Here is a 20,802-nt window from a genome sequence, read left to right on the forward strand (position 1 = left end):
CAATTTCTTAATGGACCCATTCATTGTTTAGAAGCATGTTATTTAACCTCCTGTATTTGTGTTCTTTCCAGCTTTTTTCATGTGGTTGATTTCCAGTTTCATGGTGTTGTGGTTGGAAAAGATGCATAGTATGACTCTGATCTTCAGGAATGTGTTGAGATTTGTTTCATGGCTTAATTTAATCTATTCTGGACAATGATTCATCTACACTTGAAAAGAATGTGTATTCTGCTGTTTTTGGATGGAATGTTCTGAATACATCTGTTAGATCAATCTGGTCCAGTGTGTCATCCAAAGCCATTGTTTCCTTGTTGATATTCTGTTTGGATGATCTGTCCACTGATGTAACTAGCATGTTACAATCCCCTACTATTATTGTATTACTATCATTTAGTTCCTTTATGTTTGTTATTAACTGCTTTATGTATTTGGGTGCTCCCATGTTGGAAGCATAAATATTTACAACTGTTCTATCTTTCTGTTGGATTGTTCCCTTTATGAAATAGTATCTTTGTCTCTTGCTACAGTCTTTGTTTTAAAGTCTTTTTTCCCCCAATATAAGCATCATCACCCCAGCTTTCTTTTCACTTCCATTTGCATGATAAACACCTGCATTCCTTCACTTTCCATCGCATGTGTCTTTAGGTCTGAAATGAGTCTCTTGTAGGCAGCATATAGATGGGTCTTGTGTTTTCATCCATTCCACTACCTTATGTCTTTTGACTGGAGCATTTAGTTCAAAGTAATTATTGAGATGTATGTACTTATTGACATTTTGTTACTTGTTTTCTGGGGGTTTTTTTTGTGGTTCTTCTCTGTTCCTTTCTTTTCCTGCTCTCTCTCATGGTTTGCTTGCTTTCTTTAGTGATATACTTAGATTCCTTTTTATTTTTAGCATATTACTTATTTTTGATTTATGGTTACCATTAGGTTTGCATGTAACAGCTTATGCATATAGCAGTTTAGATTAAATTGATGGTCATTTAAGTTTGAACACATTCTTTTTCCTCTCCCTCACTCCCATGTTTTTAATACATGGTGTCATATTTGACATCCTTTTATTTTGTGACTCCCTTGACTGATTTTTATGGAAGTACTTAGTTTTACTACTTTTGTGCTTCCTACATTTCATATTCTTGCTTATGGTCTTTTCTTTCCATTCAAAGAGTTCCCTTTAACATTTTTTGGAGGCCTACTTTAGTGGTGATGAATTCCTTTAACTTTTTCTTGGGAAACTCTTTATCTTTCTATTCTGAATTATAGCCTTGCTGGATACAGTATTCTTGGCTGCAAGATTTTTTCTTTCAGCACTTTGAATAGGTCATGCCATTCCCTTCTGGCCTGCAAAGTTTTTGAAAAATCATCTGATAGCCTTATGGGATTTCCCTTGTATGTAACGGTTTTCTTTTCTCTTGCTGCTTTTAACATTCTCTCATTCTCTCATTACTTTTTGCCATTTTAATTATTATCCATCTTGGTGTCAGCTTCCTCAGGTTGATTTTGTTGGGGGCTCTCTGTGCCTCCTGAATCTGGATTTCTGTTCCCTAACCCCACTTTAGAAAGTCTTCAGCTAATATTTCTTCAGAATAATTTTCCGCTTCCTTCTGTCTTCTCCTTTGGGGATCCCTATAATGTGAATGTTATTATGCTTGATGGTGTCACTGAGTTCTCCAAGTCTGTTTTCATTTTTAATTATTTTTTTTCTCCACTATTCAACTTGATTCCTTTCCCTTACTCTGTCCTCCAAATTGCTGACTGGTTCTTCCACTTTGTCTAGTCTACTATTTATTCCATCTTGTGTATTTATTTTTTAATTTTTTTTAATGTTTTTATTTATTTCTAAGAGAGAGAGAGAGAGAGAGACAGCGTGAGCAGGGGAGGGTCAGAGAGGAGGGGGGCACAGACTGAAACAGGCTCCAGGCTCTGAGCTGGCAGTCAGCACAGAGCCCGATGCGGGGCTCGAACCCACGAACCGCGAGATCATGACCTAAGCGAAAGTCGGACGTTTAACCGACTAAGCCACCCAGGCGCCCCTCCATCTTGTGTATTTTTAATTCCAGTTATTGACTTCCTCATCTGTGGTTCTTTTTATGGTTTCTTTTTGTTAACGGTCTCACTGAGATCTTCCATTCTTTTCTCAAGTCCAATAGTATCTTTATGATCATTACTTTAAATTCCCTATCAGCCATATTTCTTTTTTCTGTTTTGCTTAGCTCTGTTGCTGTGATTTTGTCCTATTCTTTCATTTGGGACATAGCTCTCTGTCTCTCATTTTGTCTAACTCTCTGTTTCTGTGTGTTAGTGAAGTCACCTACAACTCCTCCTCTTGAAAGTAGTAGCCTTGTGAGCCCTGCAATGCACTGTCCTCTGTTCACCAGAACCTGGCACTTGAGGGATGTCTCCCATTTGTTGTGTGCACCCTACTGTTGTGACTGAACTGCTTTTTCCTTTGGTCCAGTTGACTGCAATGGCTCTCTTTGCCTGTTGTGGTCAGGATTTGTTTCCTGTGCTGTTAGTAGGCCAGTCTGTGGCTACCTCAGGCTTGGGTCAGTCCATGCATTTTCCAGAGATACAGTATCAGTGAACTTCAGGGCACTTTCACTGTACTGTCCCCTGAGAAGCTTTTGTTGGCAGGCAAGGACTGCAGTCAGATCAGATCTCTGCGCCTAGCAGTGTGCCTGGCTGTACTTGGATTGGTGGGTGTGGTTATCTTCCCCTCTACCCAGGGCAGGAGTCACTTTGGAGGGTGCTGGTCCCTACTTGGGCTGCTTGCACCTGCCACGCTATGGTACTGCTTTGGATGTGCTCTGGCCAAGGGACTACTGAGTGGCCTATGAGGGTGGGTCTGCTGTGTGAAAAGACCTAGAACTGGAGCCTGGCTGGAGAGGGTGAGTTTGCAACAAAACTCAAGGGTGGGATGCACTGTTAACAAGTTAGGTATTGACTGTGAGCAATGAGCTGGTTCTAGCAGGTGGTTATGTATCTAGGATGTGGGGTGGGAGAGGAAATTGGTGGCTTTCCAGCTCTTTTGTTTCTCGAGGAGTCTTCCATTGATCAATCCCTGCGCCTCCAACACACTCTCTGAGGGAGTAAACAACCCTCCCTCCTGTATACCCCAGGTGTTATTCAAGATGTTGTTTCTATGCTGTATTTCTGTCTGTTGTGCTATTTCTTTAAGGGCAGGTACTCCATTTCCTCTCAACCTTCCAGCTCTCTCAGAGCTGATTTGTAAAGTTCCAGATGTTAAGCCCACTAATTGTAAGAACTAATGAAATTTTGCCCATCTCATTTTCAAAGCCAAATGTTATGGGGATTCCCTGTGCCCGGGGTGCCTGGCATGAGGGTGTATTTCTCTCCTCTGAGTCTGCCATCCCTCCCTCTTAAAAGTGTTTAGCTTCCAAACGTATTTCTACTCTTCCTACTCTCCGCTCTGTGGCCTCTTCTCTACATTTAGCTGTGAAGTTTGTTATGCCAGTCTTCAGGTTATTTTCTGGGTCATTTATTCTGATGTGGGTTTTACCGAGTTGTATCCATGAGATACGCTAAGGGTCCTCCTACTCAGCCATCTTCTCCATTTTTTTTGGAACAGGTAATGCTTACATGTGGGTAAAAACTCCAAGGGGAGAAGCTTTACCTTAAAAGCCCCATTATATGTACGTGATGAATCACTAAATTTTACTCCTGAAATAATCATTACACTATACACTAACTTGGATTTAAATAAAGTATAAAATCTTTTAAAAGAATTATAAACCTATAAATAAATAAATGCCCTGTTCTCATCAGATCATCCTACCACTGCCTGTGAGGCAGGAAGGACAGATAGAATCCTCAGGTTATAGATGCAATAACTTAATCTGGCCAATATCAAGAAAGCTCACCTGCTGCTTATCATCATTATAGCTCTCTTCTGTACTCTGCAACCTCTACTTCTCCAAGTTCTGGAGAGATGATAATCCCATCTCAAACTTTACACTGAAAACTCAGCTAATCTACTTCAAATTCTCTCATCCATTATCCTTTCCATCTGAAATGTTCCATCTGCATCTGAAAATATTTCAGTCTGTCTTCTTTTTTTACCTTCTTGGCCCCAATCCTTGGCATGCCCTGTGACTTATCCCTTTTCCTCTACGAATTATTCATCTTGTCTCTAAAGTCTTCAGTCCTTGCCAGTTTAACCACTTTCCTCATCATCAGGTTTCCCAGTGTGACCCATATGACTGAAAAGGCCTTCACTTGCCCTTCCCATTTATTCCCTTAAGTTACCACCCTACTTCTCTCCTTTCTATCCTAGTCACTCACCACCCCTCCTCATGTCCCTAGAATGAATGAGTGAAATCCACTAGTCTGTTCTTGGTGCTTCAGCTCGTTGATCTCTGAAGCAGGTAGTACTGCTGCTCATCTCCTTTCTCTTGCTACGCTCTTGTTCTTGGTTCACCCCCAGTTCTCCTGTGTTCTTCCTTGGCCCTATTTGTCTGCCTCTCCTCTAACTGAAAGAGTGCCTTCAAATCTTGGACTTAAACCTTTTCTTTTCTTTTCTCTTCTCTCTCTCCCCACTCTGCTCCCATCTCTCTCTCACTCTCTCTGCCTCCCCCCTCCACACCCCACACACATTCCTTAGAGATGTTCCCCTGCTCAAAGTTTCATCTGTCAAATCCACATCCCTAGCCCTGAGTACTACTCTTGTATTTTAGCTTTCTTGGCGTCTTCACTAAGATAAAAATCATCATTCTCTCCTCAACCCCCCATATTAGCCATACATGGAGACTCCTATTTCTGAAAATATTACTCATATTTTCCCAGGTACCTAGGAATGAAATTTCAGAGTCATTTTGAACTTTTCCCCTTCCCTGCAAATCCAAATGATGACTCAAGGCGTGACTGCACTCAAATAATGTTTTGGTAAAAGATGTTTTACAGAGCAGACCTGTTATGCTAAATTCTGTCTCACAGTATTTCTATGACATTTTATTAAGACTAAGAGTGTGTAACAGGTACACTGAAAACTGGGAAGTGCTGAAGTTGGGAAGCCAGGACCCTGCGGTTCCTTCTCTGCCACTGACACTTAAGAATGACCTAGTATTATATTTAAAAGAATGACCTAGCTATTAAAACTCAAAACTGCTCTCGTGGTTATAATTTCAACACAGTTTAGGTTATCCAAGAACAAGCACAGAGTCATTTCTAAAGGAAGACAAGGACTATAAAAAGTAAAAAAAAAAAAAGAATAACAAGTCCTAAAAAAATTGCAGTTTATGGAGAAAAAAAGCAAGCTGCATTAAAACCCTACTACTCGGGGTTTTGTTTACATGCTGACAAATTCTTGAGCATATTCCTCTGTCATCTTCTACACTTTAAAAAGGTCAAGAAATCTGGAAAACTTCTTACCATCACTGCCTCGAGATGATATCGATTTCACATCAATGGACTCTTTCCTCCTGTTCTTGTATCTGAATGAATGAGACTCTAAGGATTTCAAGTTAATAATGGAAAAGTGAGTTTTCAGCTTATTTACAAGTGAAGTTTAGACACATTTCTTCCTCCGTATCTAATGAAAACAAGGTTTCTTTTAAAGCACTCTAAAATACTTCCGAGCAACAGCAAACCACTTTCTCTTCAACTCATCAACAACACAGAGTTATCAGTCATATTAATTGCAAAACAATGCTTTTTCCTTATAGCCATTATGTAAAGGTAATGGGGCTTTTTATCAAGAGTTATTTAGTTCCATTAATAAAATATCTTTTTAAAAATAAATATTAAAACTAGGGCGAATTTTGGGAGTTCATTTTGACCTGAAGGATAGTATAGGAAACTGGGTGAGGAAGGCTTTACAGGGATATATGTGGAAATAAAATACTAGTAAAATACACAGAAAGTTGAATTTACTTGAGAAACTATTATGGACTAAATTTAAATTTAGGCCCCTCTGAAAGGTCAGACCTCCAGAGGATCTTCTAGACTCTCCTTAGGATGTGATTTCATCAAATGAGGCATAGTGGAAATCCCAGGAAGGAAGAGAAGAAAAGGTAGGTTTATAATCCTAACAATTTCCATAACTCACCTCTCACTTTTGTCCCTATTTTCTAAGGGGAATAAAGCACTTCAATTCTGCACAGGTCTTTGCTGACTTTAACACTCAAAATATACTGTCACACTAATACAAGATTGAAGAATGGAGTGAAGACCAAGAGAGAAAAATGTCAGGGTGGCAGAGTTGGCTTCAGAAACATGCATTTTCAGGGCATTGGCTTCTTGTGGGAGGAACCCAGTAGCAAGGAGAGAAACTTAATCCTAACACAGAATTACTCCTTACTGTGTAAGGTAGGAGGCAGACATGCAGGTTCCATCAGGGAGAATACATTTCTTATTCATCAATAAATGTTCATATTCCAAGAAAGAAAAATAAGATGCAATCATGCTCTTTGATGAATTGTCTATTAATGGGGGGCCTGGGTGGCTCAGTCAGTTGGGTGTCTGACTCTTGATTTTGTCTCAGATCATGATCTTGCAGTTCAGAAGTTTGAGTCCCACATCAGGCTCTGCCCTGACAGTGCGGAGCCTACTTAGGATTCTGTCTCTCTAACCTCTCTTTCTGCCCCTCCCCGACTCTCAATCTCTCTCTCAAAACAAATAATCTTAAAAATTGTCTATTAACATCAAGAAAGGCACAAGAGAGAACAGGCGTTAATAGAAGCAATCAGTTCCAGAGCCAACTTGTCAAAATTCAAGTCTCCAGAATGCCATCTACTAGCTGTATAACCTTGGCAATGTTACTTCCCTGTGTTTTAGTATCTATGTCTATAAACTGGAGACAGTTACGGCCTCTCAGTTATAAGCTATTGTGAGACATAAATGAGTTAATCCATGCATAGCACTTAATGTAGTGCCTGCGACACAGAAATTATGTACTTCGTCCTGGCTGGCATTATTAATTACATCTGGTCATTTGCAAATATACCTTCTTTCTAGGCATACATGGGATCAGGTAATAATATCATTCTCTTTGCTGTTTTCACTTCATAATATGTCTTAAATTTTGTCATTTCTGAATCAGCTTTTTAACGATTTATTTTAGTGTCCTAAAAAATCTGATTCAATTAAAAAAGTTAAATCATCAACTAAGCTTGAATTATATTATACAGCTAAAGTGAAGAGCAGAATTATTATGAAGTTGATCTAAACACCATAACCATACAGCCTTGTTTTCTGGATTCTGCCTTAATAATTTTCCTCGCCTTGGATAGGAGTTTCAGTATTCATAAAGACACCTATAATTGGTGGCACCTTAAATGACATTGTTAGGATCATATGGCATCTTTCAAACTCTGAAAAACTAACAGTGGTCACTTGCAAAACATTCCTTTTTAGCCTCTTCAGTGACTTAATAATCATATATGTTCCTAACACTCATTTACCACATAATAAATTAAATCTAACTGAATAAACATTTAAGATTAAATTCAAGACTGGGGCACCTGGGTGCCTCAGTGGGTTGAGCATCTGACTTTGGTTCAGGTCATGATCTCATGGTTCCTGAGATCAAGCCCTGCATACGGCTCTTTGCTGACAGCTCAGAACCTGAAGCCTTGCTTCAAATTCTGTGCTTCTTTTTCTCTCTGCCCCTCCCCTGCTCATGCTCTGTGTATCACTCTCTCTCTCTCTCTGTCCCTCTCTCTTTCTCTCAAAAAATAAACATTTAAAATTTTGAAAAAAAAAGATTAACTTCAAGATTAAAAGATGTCACTCCTCAAAACGTAGTTTCTAAGTAGAACTAAAATAGGGAAGTGAGTCTTATGGCTTTGACCATGGCTGGTTAGTTGAATTCTAAATCATTCACTAGAAATTACTCAAAGATATATAACGCTTATTCTTCCTGATATGATGTCAGCTAAAATTAAGAGAATATAGCAATAGAAATTATTAAAAGTTAAGAGAAATTATTCTTCAATAAAGGCTGTTTAAGCCAGATAATTCCTTATTCATTCTCCCAAGAGATGCTTGTGGAATGAATTTACGGACCAAAGAAAATAAAGATGAAGGAGATTTAAGTAACTTTATTCAATGGCAAAAAGGATATAGTGTCGACAATTTTAAAAAATAGCGAACATTTACTGAGAATCGTGAACATTTACTGAGCACCTACTCTGCACCAGACATTGCGCTTCCATATTTACTTTAAATATAAATTGTCTTGTGTGATCATTATAACAATTCTGAAAGTATGTAGTATGATCTTCATTTTACCAGTGAGAAAATTTCAACTTGGAGAGATTACGTAGGTAGCTCAAAGTCAAAGGGCAGGTCAAATGGTGGAACCTATGTTTTGTAAGATGGGATAGTTTTAATCTATCAGTTCTGTGAGCATTTGTTGAGCCTCTTATGTGTAAGGCAATGCTGGGCACAGTAAGAGATAGTGAAAATGCTGACAACAGTTTTTGGCACCCAGAAGCTCGTAAGTTGATTAAAATAATACTCGTATAAGAGCTAAACTAAAACATGAGAGAGAGAGAGAGATGGAGGGAGGGACGGAGAGAGACTGAGAGGGAAGGGCAAGGGCAGAGGAAGGAAAAGGGCAGAGGAAGGGGAAGAGGATAACCAAGAGTTAAACAGCAGGTAGTCAGATATTATATACACTTTCTCCTTTACTTTTCCTAACAATGAGATGCACATTAATTCATTTTACAAGTGAACAAACTAAAGCTCAGAAAGATCAAATTAAGTCCGAGTATGCTAAAATATGGTCCATCCTAGAATCAAGGAAAGGGACTAAATAAGTAGCCCAGAGTCTAACTTTATGCATTAATGGTTGGGAAAACACTAACAAACAAAAGAATATCATGCGTGTGTGCAAGAACAAGAATTTTAAATTTCTGATATACTGATTTTTGCCTCTAATGATCAGAGAGATCCAGACTTTTCAAATACAGAAGTCAGAATCTAGTCATTTCCTCATTTGAGGGTTGAGGAAACAAAGGGTCAGACAGAGTACTGCACAAGGCATAAAGCAAGGGAGTGGGGACTGAAGTGGTGCCTCAGTGCCCTGGGCTTCCAGGACAGGCCAATCCACATTTTCTAATTAGACAGTCACCAACAGCTACAGAGAAAGGGCAGGCTGATCATGGTCTAACAACAGTGTGTCTCTCCTAGACTTCTGGCCACTCTGTTTTGGGTTTATCTGCTCTATGTGTTCTCCAGCCAGTAAGATAAAACCAGGATGAAAGAGGCATTCATTAGAAAAGGTTGCCATGAATGAAGATTTTAAAGTTTTGAAGGGATTCTGCTTTTATTCTGGCCCTCCAGTCTTCCAGAATCCACACTCACAATCCACATTCTGGGGTGTTGCCTGTCAATCTAGACTTCTTCAGAGTAATTTATAGACTTGAACCCACAAATGCCACTGGAGTGTGTAAGAGTGAAATTGAAGTATTCTCACCTGTCTGAGAATTGTCTCCTGAGTCACGATGAATCTTGTGAATCTAAAGTTGTTCAAAAAGTTTGGTAAAACAAGAGGAAGAAATTTTAAATATGGTATTAGCTGCATTTCCAGCCAACAATTTTATCAAAAAGCTCTGTAGACTCAAGAAGCAGATGTTACACAGATAATATGAACAGATGAAAGATGTACATCAAGTGATAATACTATAAATGCTCTATTACTTTCAGACACTTATAGAATGGCTGAACCTGAGAGCAAGGAGATACCCAAGGGATGCACTTTCTAACCAAAACATCTACATCTCCACTGAGCTATTCCCATTTTGACCTTTTGCAGAAATGCAGAAAGACAAAAAGCTATAACAAAAATTTTATAATGCTAACATATAATCTCGTTACATTTCAAGCATGTTATAAAATTTTTCTGTAGTATAAAAATAATCTGAATTTAAGCCTAGGATTTTTAAAAAACATCCTAAAAAGCTCTTCCAATGCTCCTTAATTATGGACAGAGCCAATTTACAAATGTTTATCCACAGTGAGATCTGAGCTTTGGATGCAGGCAGCTTAACACCTAGTTCTTTCTCATTATCAAATTTTTTGTGTGTGCTAATGATTTATGCTAATGTCAGTAAATATCTGCCAAATGATGAAGGAAGTCATTAACACTAGAAAATAATATATGCTTTGGGATGTTGCATTTTTTTCTGTTTATAAGTGAGCCACTGTTATGGAGCTGCAGTTATCTGTACCACACTTAAAATCATGCTCCTTTGCTGCTACCTTCCCCTACTCCCAGGCGTTTGGACAACCATGCCTTTGTAGCCACTCAATGAATGGGATAAGTTAACTTGAAAAACAAGACAGGTGAGCGTGTGGTACTATGAAAGAGGATTAGTATGGGCTAGCAACATCAACTGTAATAGCCAGAAGTTCCCTCTATCAGAGAATGGGTACAATGTTCCATCTTGACTGAACCATTGAAAAATAATCATGTAAAACTGAAATGTTAAGAAAGGGGTTTCTAGGAATCATTCTGCATAGTCCATTCCACATAATTAGAGAAGCAATTATATGGCCAGCCTGTGTGAGATCTTGGCCAAAATGTGACACTGATCCCATAATTATGGTGCCGTATTATTTCTTCTGTGAATGACTGCTTTATAGTTTTCCTTTACAGATGAAGACCATTTGCCTCAAAGCTACTGAGTACAGTGTGGATTTGTGATACTATATCAAATGAATACAACTTTTGCCTTGTGAATTGTTTTCTCAATCAACTTGAGCTCCAAAGCAAGTTATCTTTAAATATTTAGCTTTTCTCTCTGAATCACAATACATCTCTCCTTTAGGAACAAAGTCCTATGACTTCCCTGATTGCCTAAAAAGGCAGTTGTCTTGTCTATTGGTGACCCCCACAGGTGTGCTAATTGTGGAGCTCCTACAAGGTCAATGCGGCCTTTGTGTTCTCTCTAGATGAAGCCAGATGAATTCCAAGGTCGATTAATACATAGTCCAACCACATCTTTAGTAGGGGACTGCCCTGGTCCCAGACAGGGAGAAGAGGAGACAGGGAGGAGAGATGAGAGGTATCAGGTCCATCTGCTGAGGTAGCTTCCCTTCTATCTTTCTCCACACTGGATGTGGCATTTGGCACTTTTGGAGCTGAACTCCCTGCTCCCCCTCCAAAACCACTGCCCCTGAAATGGCTCATCTACATCTGCTGGAGTCTCTCCGAGGGACAGTAACAGAAACTAGAAATACTCCTTGATGTCACTTGCTCTACAAGCAGAGGTTGTGCAGGGCAAGGTCAGCACCTGCCACCCAGGATCCTATTTCATGAGTCACTTCATGACCCACTGCAGTAGGAGGAATAATATAATAATATTATATATATATATATATAAAATAATAATGCTCACCACCTCCATCCCTTTTACAACTAAAGACTCATCTGGATGAAAAAAAAATTCTTCAAGAATTTGAATTTTTTTCTTGGAGGTCTAAACCCAGCATTTAAAACTTGGCATGAATGATTCCACTAAAATTATTTTCTCATAATTCTTGGTCATGCTCACTGAGGAAGTAAACAGGGAATGAGTGGTTCTATAGTTTGTTGTTCTCTGGTAGGCAGCCAAGCAGAGAATATGGGCCTGAGGACTGTAGGGCAGGAAGAGCGATGAAGCACCTGTGCCCATGACAATAGCAGCCATGTCACCATTAAGAATATTGGTGGTTTGGGGCACCTGGGTGGCTCAGTTGGTTAAGCATTCAACTCTTGATTTCAGCTCAGGTCATGATCTTATGGTTTGTGGGTTCAAACCCTATGCTGGGCTCTGTGCTGATGGCATGGAGCTGCTCGGGATTCTCTTCCTCTCTCTCTGCCCCTCCCCTGTTCACACATTCTCTCTCTCAAAATAAACAAAAATTTTAAAAAAAGGAATATTGGCATTTCATGGGAAGAGGTCAAAATAATGACATGAAGAATTTGAAAGAGGCTGATTCCAACCGTAATGATAAGTTTTATGAATTCAATACTGCAGATGGCGTAGAAATAGCAAGAGAATTAGAATTAGAAGTAGAGCCTGAACCAGGGTGATCTCTGTGTAGAGAGCCCCAAGACCCCATGGCTTGCACCCACTTCAGCTTCAGGTGTCCTGCCAGGGCATCCTCTGTGCAGAAAGTTCCGAGAATGCCTCAGAATATGTACACTTCAGCTCCAGTCAGCCAATGTCACCAGGCACACACAGTCTACACAGGGGATAACAGTACACAACATCATTCCTTCTAGGTTAAAATAAGTAGCTGTTACACCTAATTCAGAGAAACAAACACAGAAAGTCAAGCAAAATAAGGAGACAGAGGACTATGTGGAAATTTAGTGAGAGCTTCAACAGAGAGAAATATAAAAAAGAACCAATCAGAGTTGAAGAATAAAATAACTAAAATGAAAAAAATATACTAAAGGAAATCAATGGTAGATTAAAGGATGCAGAATGTATCAGTGATCAGGAAGGCAGGATAATGGAAAGCACCCAAACTGTACAACAAAAGGAAAAAAGAATTTTTAAAAAATGAGGATAAGTTAGGGGATCTCTTTGATCATATCAAGCAAACAAACACTAGCATTATAAGGATCCCAGAAGGAGAAGAGAAAGGGCATAAAACTTACTTGAAAAAACAATAGCTGAAAACTTCCCTAACATGAAGAACAAAAGAGACATCCAGTTTCAGGAGGCACAGAGAATTCCACATCATGAACCCAAAGAGGTCCACACCACAACACCTAATAATTGAAGCGTCAAAGTTTAAAAACAAAGAGAATTTTAAAAACAGAAAGAAACAAGTAGTTATGTATAAGGGAAACCTCATAAGGCTGTCAGCTGATTTTTCAGTGAAACATTGTAGGCCACAAAGGGAGTGGCATCATATATTCAAAGTGCTGAAAGAAAAAATCCTGAAATCAAGAATATTCTATGTAGCAAAATTATCATTCAGAGCTGAAGGAGAAATGGAGTTTCCCATAAAAAACGTTAAAGGAATTCATCACCAAGATACTTGTCTTACAAGAAATGTTAAAAAGACCTCTTTAAATAGAAAAGAAAGGACTGTAATTAGAAAGAAGAATATTACAAAAGGCAAGGGGGATTCACAAAATAAAAATTTGTAAAGAGATGTGCACATACATAAAATGTGGAAGGGGCTAGTAAAATAAAGTTCTTTCAGAATGTTTCAAACTTAAGTGACCATCAACTTAACATAGACTGTTACATACTTAGGAAAACCTGTAACAGATACACATACACAAAAAGAAAAAGAAAGCCAAGCATAACACTAGAGAAAATTTAAAAATCACAAGGAAAGAGAATAAGACAGGAGGAAAAGAGTTACTTCTATATGTAAATGGTCTAAGGGCTCCAATCAAGACACAGGGTGAATGAATGGAATAAAGAAAAACAAAAACAAAAACAAGGCCTATCTATATGCTTCCTAAAAGAGAATCACTTCAGACCTAAGGACACATACAGACTAAAGTAAAAGGATGGAAAAAGATATTCCATGTAAATGCAAGTGGAAAAAAGAAAAAAAAAAAAGCCAGGTAGCAAATTTATATCAAAGTAGACTTTAAAAGGAAATACTGTAACAAGAGACAAAGGAGGACACTACATAATGATAGAGGGATCAATCCAACAAAAGAATATAAAAATACTAAAAACTATACACCAATTTAAAGATCTACACACCCAACATCAATCTAACAAGAAAATATAACAATTTTAAATATCTATGCACTCAAAATTGAACCACCTACATATGTAAAGCAAATATTAACTGAAGGAAGAAAGTGACAGAAATCTGATACAAGAGTAGGAAACTTTAACAGGCCCCTTACATCAATGGATAGATCATACAGACAGAAAATCAGTAAGAAAACAGTGGCTTTGAACAACACATTATACCAGGTAGAATGAACAAATATATACAGAACACTGCATCCAAAACAGCACAGTACACACTCTTTTCAAGTACTTATGGAACATTCTCCAGCATAGATCACCTGTTAGGCCTCAAAACAAATCTCAAAAAAATTTAAGAACACTCTAACAATATCAAGCATCTTTTACCAACCAGAACAGTATAAAACTGTTCAGAAATCAATTACAAGAAAAAAAATCCACAAACACATGGAGGCCAAACAACATGCTACTAAACCACCAATGAGTCAACAAAGAGATCAAAGAGGAGACAACAACAACAAAAAATACATGGAGACAGATGAAAATGCAAACATATTGGTCCAAAATCTTTGGGAGACAGCAAAAGCAGTTTTAAGAGTAAAATTTATAGTGATACAAGCTTACATCTAAAAACAAACAAAAAAAATTTTCAACAATCTAACCTTTACCAAGAGGAGCTAGAAAAAGAAAAAGGAAATCCAAAGTCATTAGGAAGAAGGAAGAAGGAAATAATAAAGAGCAGAAACAAATGAAATAGAGACAAAAAAATAGAAAAGATCACTGAAACCAACAGCTGGTTGGAAAAGACAGCAAAATTGATAAGCCTTTACCCAGACTCATTAAGAAAAAAAAGAGGACTCAAATAAGTAAAATCAAAAAAGAAAAAGGAGAGGTAACAACTGATACCACAGAAATATGAAAAATTATATGCCAACAAATTGTACAACCTAGAAGAAATGGATAAATTCCTAGAAACGCACCAAATTCCAAAACTGAGTCAAGAAGAAATAGAAAATATCAACAGATTAGTAACTACTATGAAACTGAATCGGTAATCAAAAATTTCCAACAGGGGCGCCCGGGTGGCTTAGTTGGTTAAGCGTCCAACTTTCGCTCAGGTCATGACCTCGCGGTTCGTGGGTTCGAGCCCCGCGTCGGGCTCTGTGCTGACTGCCAGCTCAGAGCCTGGAGCCTGTTTCAGAGTCTGTCACTCCCTCTCTCTCTGACCCTCCCCTGCTCATGCTGTCTCTCTCTCTCCTAGAAATAAATAAAATATTAAAAAAAAAAAAAAATTTCCAACAAAGAAAAGTTCAGGACCACATAGATTCACGGATGAATTCTACCAAGCATTTAGAGGACACGTATTCTTCTCAAATTATCTTTAAAAAATGAGGAAAATAAAAGAAAGAAAGCTTCCAAATACATATACAAGACCAGCATTACCCTAATACCAAAACCAGAGAAACACCCTTGGAAAACAACAATGGAATGCAACTACAGGCAATGTTCCTGATAAAAAGAGATGCAAATTATTCAACAAAATGTTAACAAACTGAATTCAGCAATACATTAAAAATGTCATGCACCATGATGAAGAAGGATTTACTCTGGAGATTCAAGAACGGTTTAATATCCAGAAATCCATCAGTGACACTACATCAACTAAATGAACAATAAAAATCACATGATCTCAACAGATGGAGAAAAAGCATTTGACAAAATCCAATGTTCATTCATGATAAAAACTCTCAATAAAGTGAGTATAGAGGGAACCTCAACTTAATAAAGGCCATATATGACAAACAATTAACATTACACTCAGTGGTGAAAAAGTAAGAGCTTTATCTCTTAGATCAGGGACACAACAAAGATGTCCACCCTCACCACTTTTATTCAACAGAATAATGGAAGTCCTACTCACAGCAATTAGACAAGAAATAAAATGTATTGAAATGGTAAGGAAAAAGTCAAACTGCCACTATTTGCAGAGGATATACTATACATAGAACATCCTCAAGACTCCACCAAAAAACTCCCCCAAAATCTATTAAAAGTAATAAATAAGGGGCATCTGGGTGGCTCAGTCCGTTAAATGTCCAACTCTTGATCTCAGTTCAGGGCATGATCTCACAGTTTGTGAGCTCCAGCCCAGCATCAGGCTCTGTACTGTTAGCTTGGGATTCAGTCTCTCTCTCTCTCTCTCTCTGTTCCTCACCTAGTCACTCTCCATTTCTCTCAAAAATAAATAAACTTAAAAAAAAATTAATAAATGTATTCAGTAAAGTTTCCGGATTAAAAAATACAAAAATCTGTTGCATTTCCACACACTAATATCAATGTAACAGAAAAAGAAATGAAGAAAACAATTCCATTTACAATTGCATCAAAAAGAGTAAAATACCTAGGAATAAATTTAACCAAGGATATTAAAAACCTATACTGTGAAAACTGTGAAACACTGATGAAAGAAATTCCACATGACACAAACAAATGGAAAGACATTCCATGCTCATGGACTGGAAGAATACTGTTAAACTGTGCATACTGTGCAAAGCAACCTACGGATTCAATGCAGTCTCTATCAAAATACCAACAGCAGTTTTCACAGAATTACAATACAAATACCAAAATTTGTATGAGACCACAAAAGACACCGAAGAGCCAAAGCAATCTTCAGACAAACAAATCTGGAGTCACCTGAGTGGCTGAGATGGTTAAGCACTGACTCTTGATTTCAGCTCAGATCTTGATCTCATGGTTTGTGAGATCAAGCTCCATGTCAGGCTCTATACTGACTGTGCAAAGCCTGCTTGGGATTTTCTCTCTCCCTCTCTGCCCCTTCCCTGCTCGCTCGTGTGTGCGCTCTCTCTCTCTCAAAATAAACTTTTTTTTTTTTTAAAAAAGACAACTCTGAAAGTATCACAATCCCAGATTTCAAACCTATAATAATTTAAAAAGTATGGTAATGGCACAAAAAATAAGGCAATGGAACAGGATAAGAAAGCCCCGAAATAAACCTACAATTACATGGCCAATTAGTTTATGACAAGGAAGGCAAGGATACACAATGGGGGAAAAGACGGTCTCTTCATAAAATGATGCTGAGAAAACTGGGCTATAACTAAGGTAGAACTGTGTGTCAACTGTACTTAAATTAAAAATAAAATACATATTTAAAAAGCAGAGCTTGAAGATGTGACTGAATTACGGCAATCTCATAGGACTTTACCAAACAAAGAATTGCTTCTTGTGGATGAACATATAAAGTGGTTTTTTGACATAGAATCTGCTCCTGATGAAGATACTGTGAAGATTGTTGAAATGACAACAAAGAATTTAGAATACCACATAAACATAGCTGTAAAGACAGGGCAGGGTTTGAGAGGACTATTTTGAAAGAAGTTCTACTATGAGTTGGATGCTATCAAATAGCATCACATAGTACCTGGAAATTGTTGGGGAAAGAAAATGCCAATCAGTGTGGCAAACTTCATTGTTGTCTCATTTTAAGAAATGGCCATGGCAACTCCAGCCTGCAGCACCCACCACCCTGATCAGTCATCAATCCTAAGGCAAGACCCTCCACCAGGAAAAAGATTACGACTCACTGAAAACTCAGAGGATGGTTAGCATTTTTTTTTTTTAGAAATGAAATAATTTTAAATTAAGGTATGTACATTGTCTTTCTATACATAATGCTATTATACACTTAACAGACTACAGTAGAGTGTAAACATAACTTTTATATGCCCTGGGAGACCCCATGGGGTTCATTTGACTTGCTTTATTGAGATACTCACTTCACTCCCATGGTCTGGAGCCAAACCTGCACTGTCTCCAAAGTATGCCTGTATACTGTTTGCTTTTGTGTCTCCCTCACTCCCAAATAGTATGAAAAGAGGTTATAACTCTGGCTAAAATGAAGACAAGTACTATATTCTAAACTTAGTGTAGCTTACAAAGCCAACTTATTAACAAATCTTTTTTTTTTTTTTTAAGGTTGAACATACTTGATCAACAACTTCAAGACAAAACTGAATGCTTTCATGTATGTGACAAGACTTCAGGAATACCATGGAGCTCGAATGCTGGATGAGAGATGTGATCACAGAAACTGAGTCATTTGAGACCCTCCCTTCATTTACATGTAATAAAAATGACCGTGTGAGTGATCTAATAAAGAATTTCTTTGATCATCTTTCTTTAGTGAAAATACTTTGATGAGTATTTCCTCAGATGCTAAAAAGCATTTGATGCATAGATCAAAGATGTTTTCTGTCTACTCTATTTTCAAAAATTATTTGATAACACACTTCTCAAAATTCCCACCCAAACGGCAAACAAACACCAAATGGTGCAAAGCCAGATATAGTATGTTCAGATATCACCTGTATCCCTCAGTCAACATTTTCTTGCCTTAGGGCTAGTGCCCACCGGCCCCACACTCAACATGCACTTGCAAGAGCCATTACAAAGAAGCACTCTCATTATGTAGCCAGTGATAATTCTTTTTAAAAAATCTTTATCTCATGAAAAAACATTAGTTCAGGTACCATTCCAGTTTAAATGTTTTATCTTTTGTTCCCTTGTCAGTTTCTCTTTGAATGGCTTTCAAAGACCTGCAATGTAAGCACCACTTTGCTTCACACCTGGAAAATACTGAGTTTTCTAATATGAAAATAGGACAGTGGTTCTCAAGCTTCAGCATGAGTAGAATCACCTAAAGGGCTTGTTCAAATAGTTGCAGGGGGCCACCCCCAGCATTTCTGACTCACCAGGTCTGGGTGGAGCCTAGAATCTGGATCTCTAGTAAGTTCCCAGATGAAAATGTGCGGACCTGGGGGCCATGTTGTAAAACGAGGACACCCTACTCACAGTGCTCTGGGCACCAGCCACTTTGCTGACACCCGGGAGCTTGTCAGAACTACTGACTCTCAGACTCTCCAGACTCACTGAATGAGAATCCATAGTCTAACAGTTAATCTCCAGGTGATTTTAACATTACAGTGATTTGAAAATCACTGATTTAAGTGAAAACATCTCAGGCATGCCAACAGATGTCCTCATGTCTCCATTTCTAGTTGTATAAACCTGGGAAATTGTGAACTACACTGAGTCTCGGTTTCCTTGTTGGTAAATGGGGACCAATGCCTACTATTTAGGATCTAGATCAAAGGGAATAATGTGTGTAAAATGCCAAGCGCAGTAGCTTCCAAAGTGGCCTTTTACTAGAATTACCTGGAAGGCTTGTGAGAGCACAGTGCTGGGCTCCACGCCCACAATTTCTGTTTTAGTAGATCCAGGCTGGGAGTTGAGGGTTTGTGTTTCTAACAAGTTCTCTGGGAGGCTGAGGCAGCTGATCCAGGGGCCTTTCTGTGAGAACCACCGGACTAGCCCATGGCTGGTGCCCAGATAATGCTGGTTCCCTTTGCCTTCTCTTTCAGAGATGTATCCTGTTTGTGGAGAATCTGGATTCAGGGATGTTTACATTGTTTATTATCTCAGGACTGATTGTGGTTTACAAAAATCATTTCCTTGAAAGCACACACTGAGCATATGTGGTGTGCTCCAATGTCTATGTTTCTCACTTTTGTGCTGTCATTCACTTAGCCTGTGTCTCTCACTGCTCAGGGACAAAGAAAACATAGAAACAGCTGCAGAAGGAAATTCCATTTTCCTTAAAGTTTCTTGCTCTTAAAGAATTGTCACAGATAGCACTTTTGTGAAACACTTTTACGTGTAAACTCCCGTGCCTGCTCGATTTTGTCAAGAGAATGAGGCAATTGCAAAGATCGCAGTTTCCCACTCCTGTTCCACTAGTGCTCCACAGAGTCATTCAAGTGTTTAATGACATGGGGGCTTCTGTTGCACCGTGATTAGCTTAAGACAGAAGCAAGCAGCAGGACCTTCGCTTCACAAATCAAGCTCTTTGACAGCTACTGCAGAGAGGGGAGAGCACAAAGGAAAAATTAGTAATAATTAGAGAACAGAAAAGTACAACAGCTTTATCACTGTGTGTCCTGAGTTCTGAAAATGCTGTTCATTAGAATCTCTGTTTACATTTTGTGCACAAAAGGGCATCTTCTAATTGATATTTCACTTTCTAGTTCAACTCAAGAAATATTTATTGGGCCTAAAGAGACAAAGATGGTTAGAACAGTCCCTGCTTTCAAATGATTCAGTGTATAATAGGGGACAAAAACCAAGTACTGTCAAAATGAATCTATTCATTAAGTGTTTGTTGAGTGTATACTGTGTGTTAGGTAATGTTTTAGGTACCAGGGACGTGACTGAGAACAAAAGATGGTTTCAGTAAACTGGTTCAGAAGTGCCAAAGACAGGATTTTGCAAGGGGTGGGATGGTGAGGGTTTAAAAGTTTAGGGGATTCCAAAATATGACACCAAGTAGCCTTGTATCATATATTCAAGTCATTTACTCTTCAGCTCTTTCCCAAGCCTCCTGAGTATATCAAGGGGAAAGCCTCAGAATGGTGCTATTATCTTCAACACCTACCACTTTGTAAAGAAAGGGGGCTCAGTCTCAGAGTTCAGACAGTACTGACTGTCAAGAATTTAATACACTGAGGGGTATTCTCTATGGTACCTATATTTACTGTTACCTTCCATTGTGGTTAGTGATAGTGATATTCCACTTCATGGTAATAATTATTATGGGGTACAAAATTTTAAAAGTGACTCTAAAGAAAAACATTAAATATGAATAGGCTAGGTGGTACCTAGATATGCAAATAGTCAAGATCCAGGAGCACTCCAAATGTGGGAAACAGAGTCATGAGCAATGTGCCCACCCTTGACCTCCCAAATGCTGTGGCTTCAGGGGAGAGGAAGAGGGGCAGAAGTAGCACCCTGTGAACTAGAGAGGCTGTGGAAGTCACACTGACCAGCCAGCAGCTGGCTGGACCTGGCAGGCCCTTCTAAGCTTAGCTTTCTCATGTCAGATGGATGGGCGCATGCTCAGCAGCATCTGACAGGGTTCCCAGCCGCCATCACTAGTTCCCAATTCCCAGTGGCCCTCTGCACAGCCCTATGCTGCCTGTGTCTCTCACTTCTGTGTCACTGCTGCCATTTCTGGTCCTAAGCTGCCAGTCTATACTAGTAAATGAGA

The 20,802-nt window shown here is 38.7% G+C and overlaps 1 protein-coding gene across 2 annotated transcripts in view; it reads right to left on the bottom strand.

Annotated features, from left to right (window-relative positions):
* PDE8B (phosphodiesterase 8B) overlaps positions 1-20,802 on the bottom strand; it is a 142,123-nt gene that overhangs the window by 30,414 nt on the left and 90,907 nt on the right. For both annotated transcript variants that reach the window (XM_077759902.1, XM_077759901.1), the window contains exons 10-11: positions 9,437-9,479; positions 5,389-5,466 (exon numbers count right to left, since the gene is read on the bottom strand). In XM_077759902.1, coding sequence (XP_077616028.1) covers positions 5,389-5,466; positions 9,437-9,479 — 121 coding nt within the window. The remainder of the gene's footprint in view (positions 1-5,388; positions 5,467-9,436; positions 9,480-20,802) is intronic.

Source organism: Crocuta crocuta, unplaced genomic scaffold (genome assembly GCF_008692635.1).
Source record: "Crocuta crocuta isolate KB4526 unplaced genomic scaffold, BGI_CrCroc_1.0 scaffold162, whole genome shotgun sequence".
NCBI classification, from domain to species: domain Eukaryota; kingdom Metazoa; phylum Chordata; class Mammalia; order Carnivora; family Hyaenidae; genus Crocuta; species Crocuta crocuta.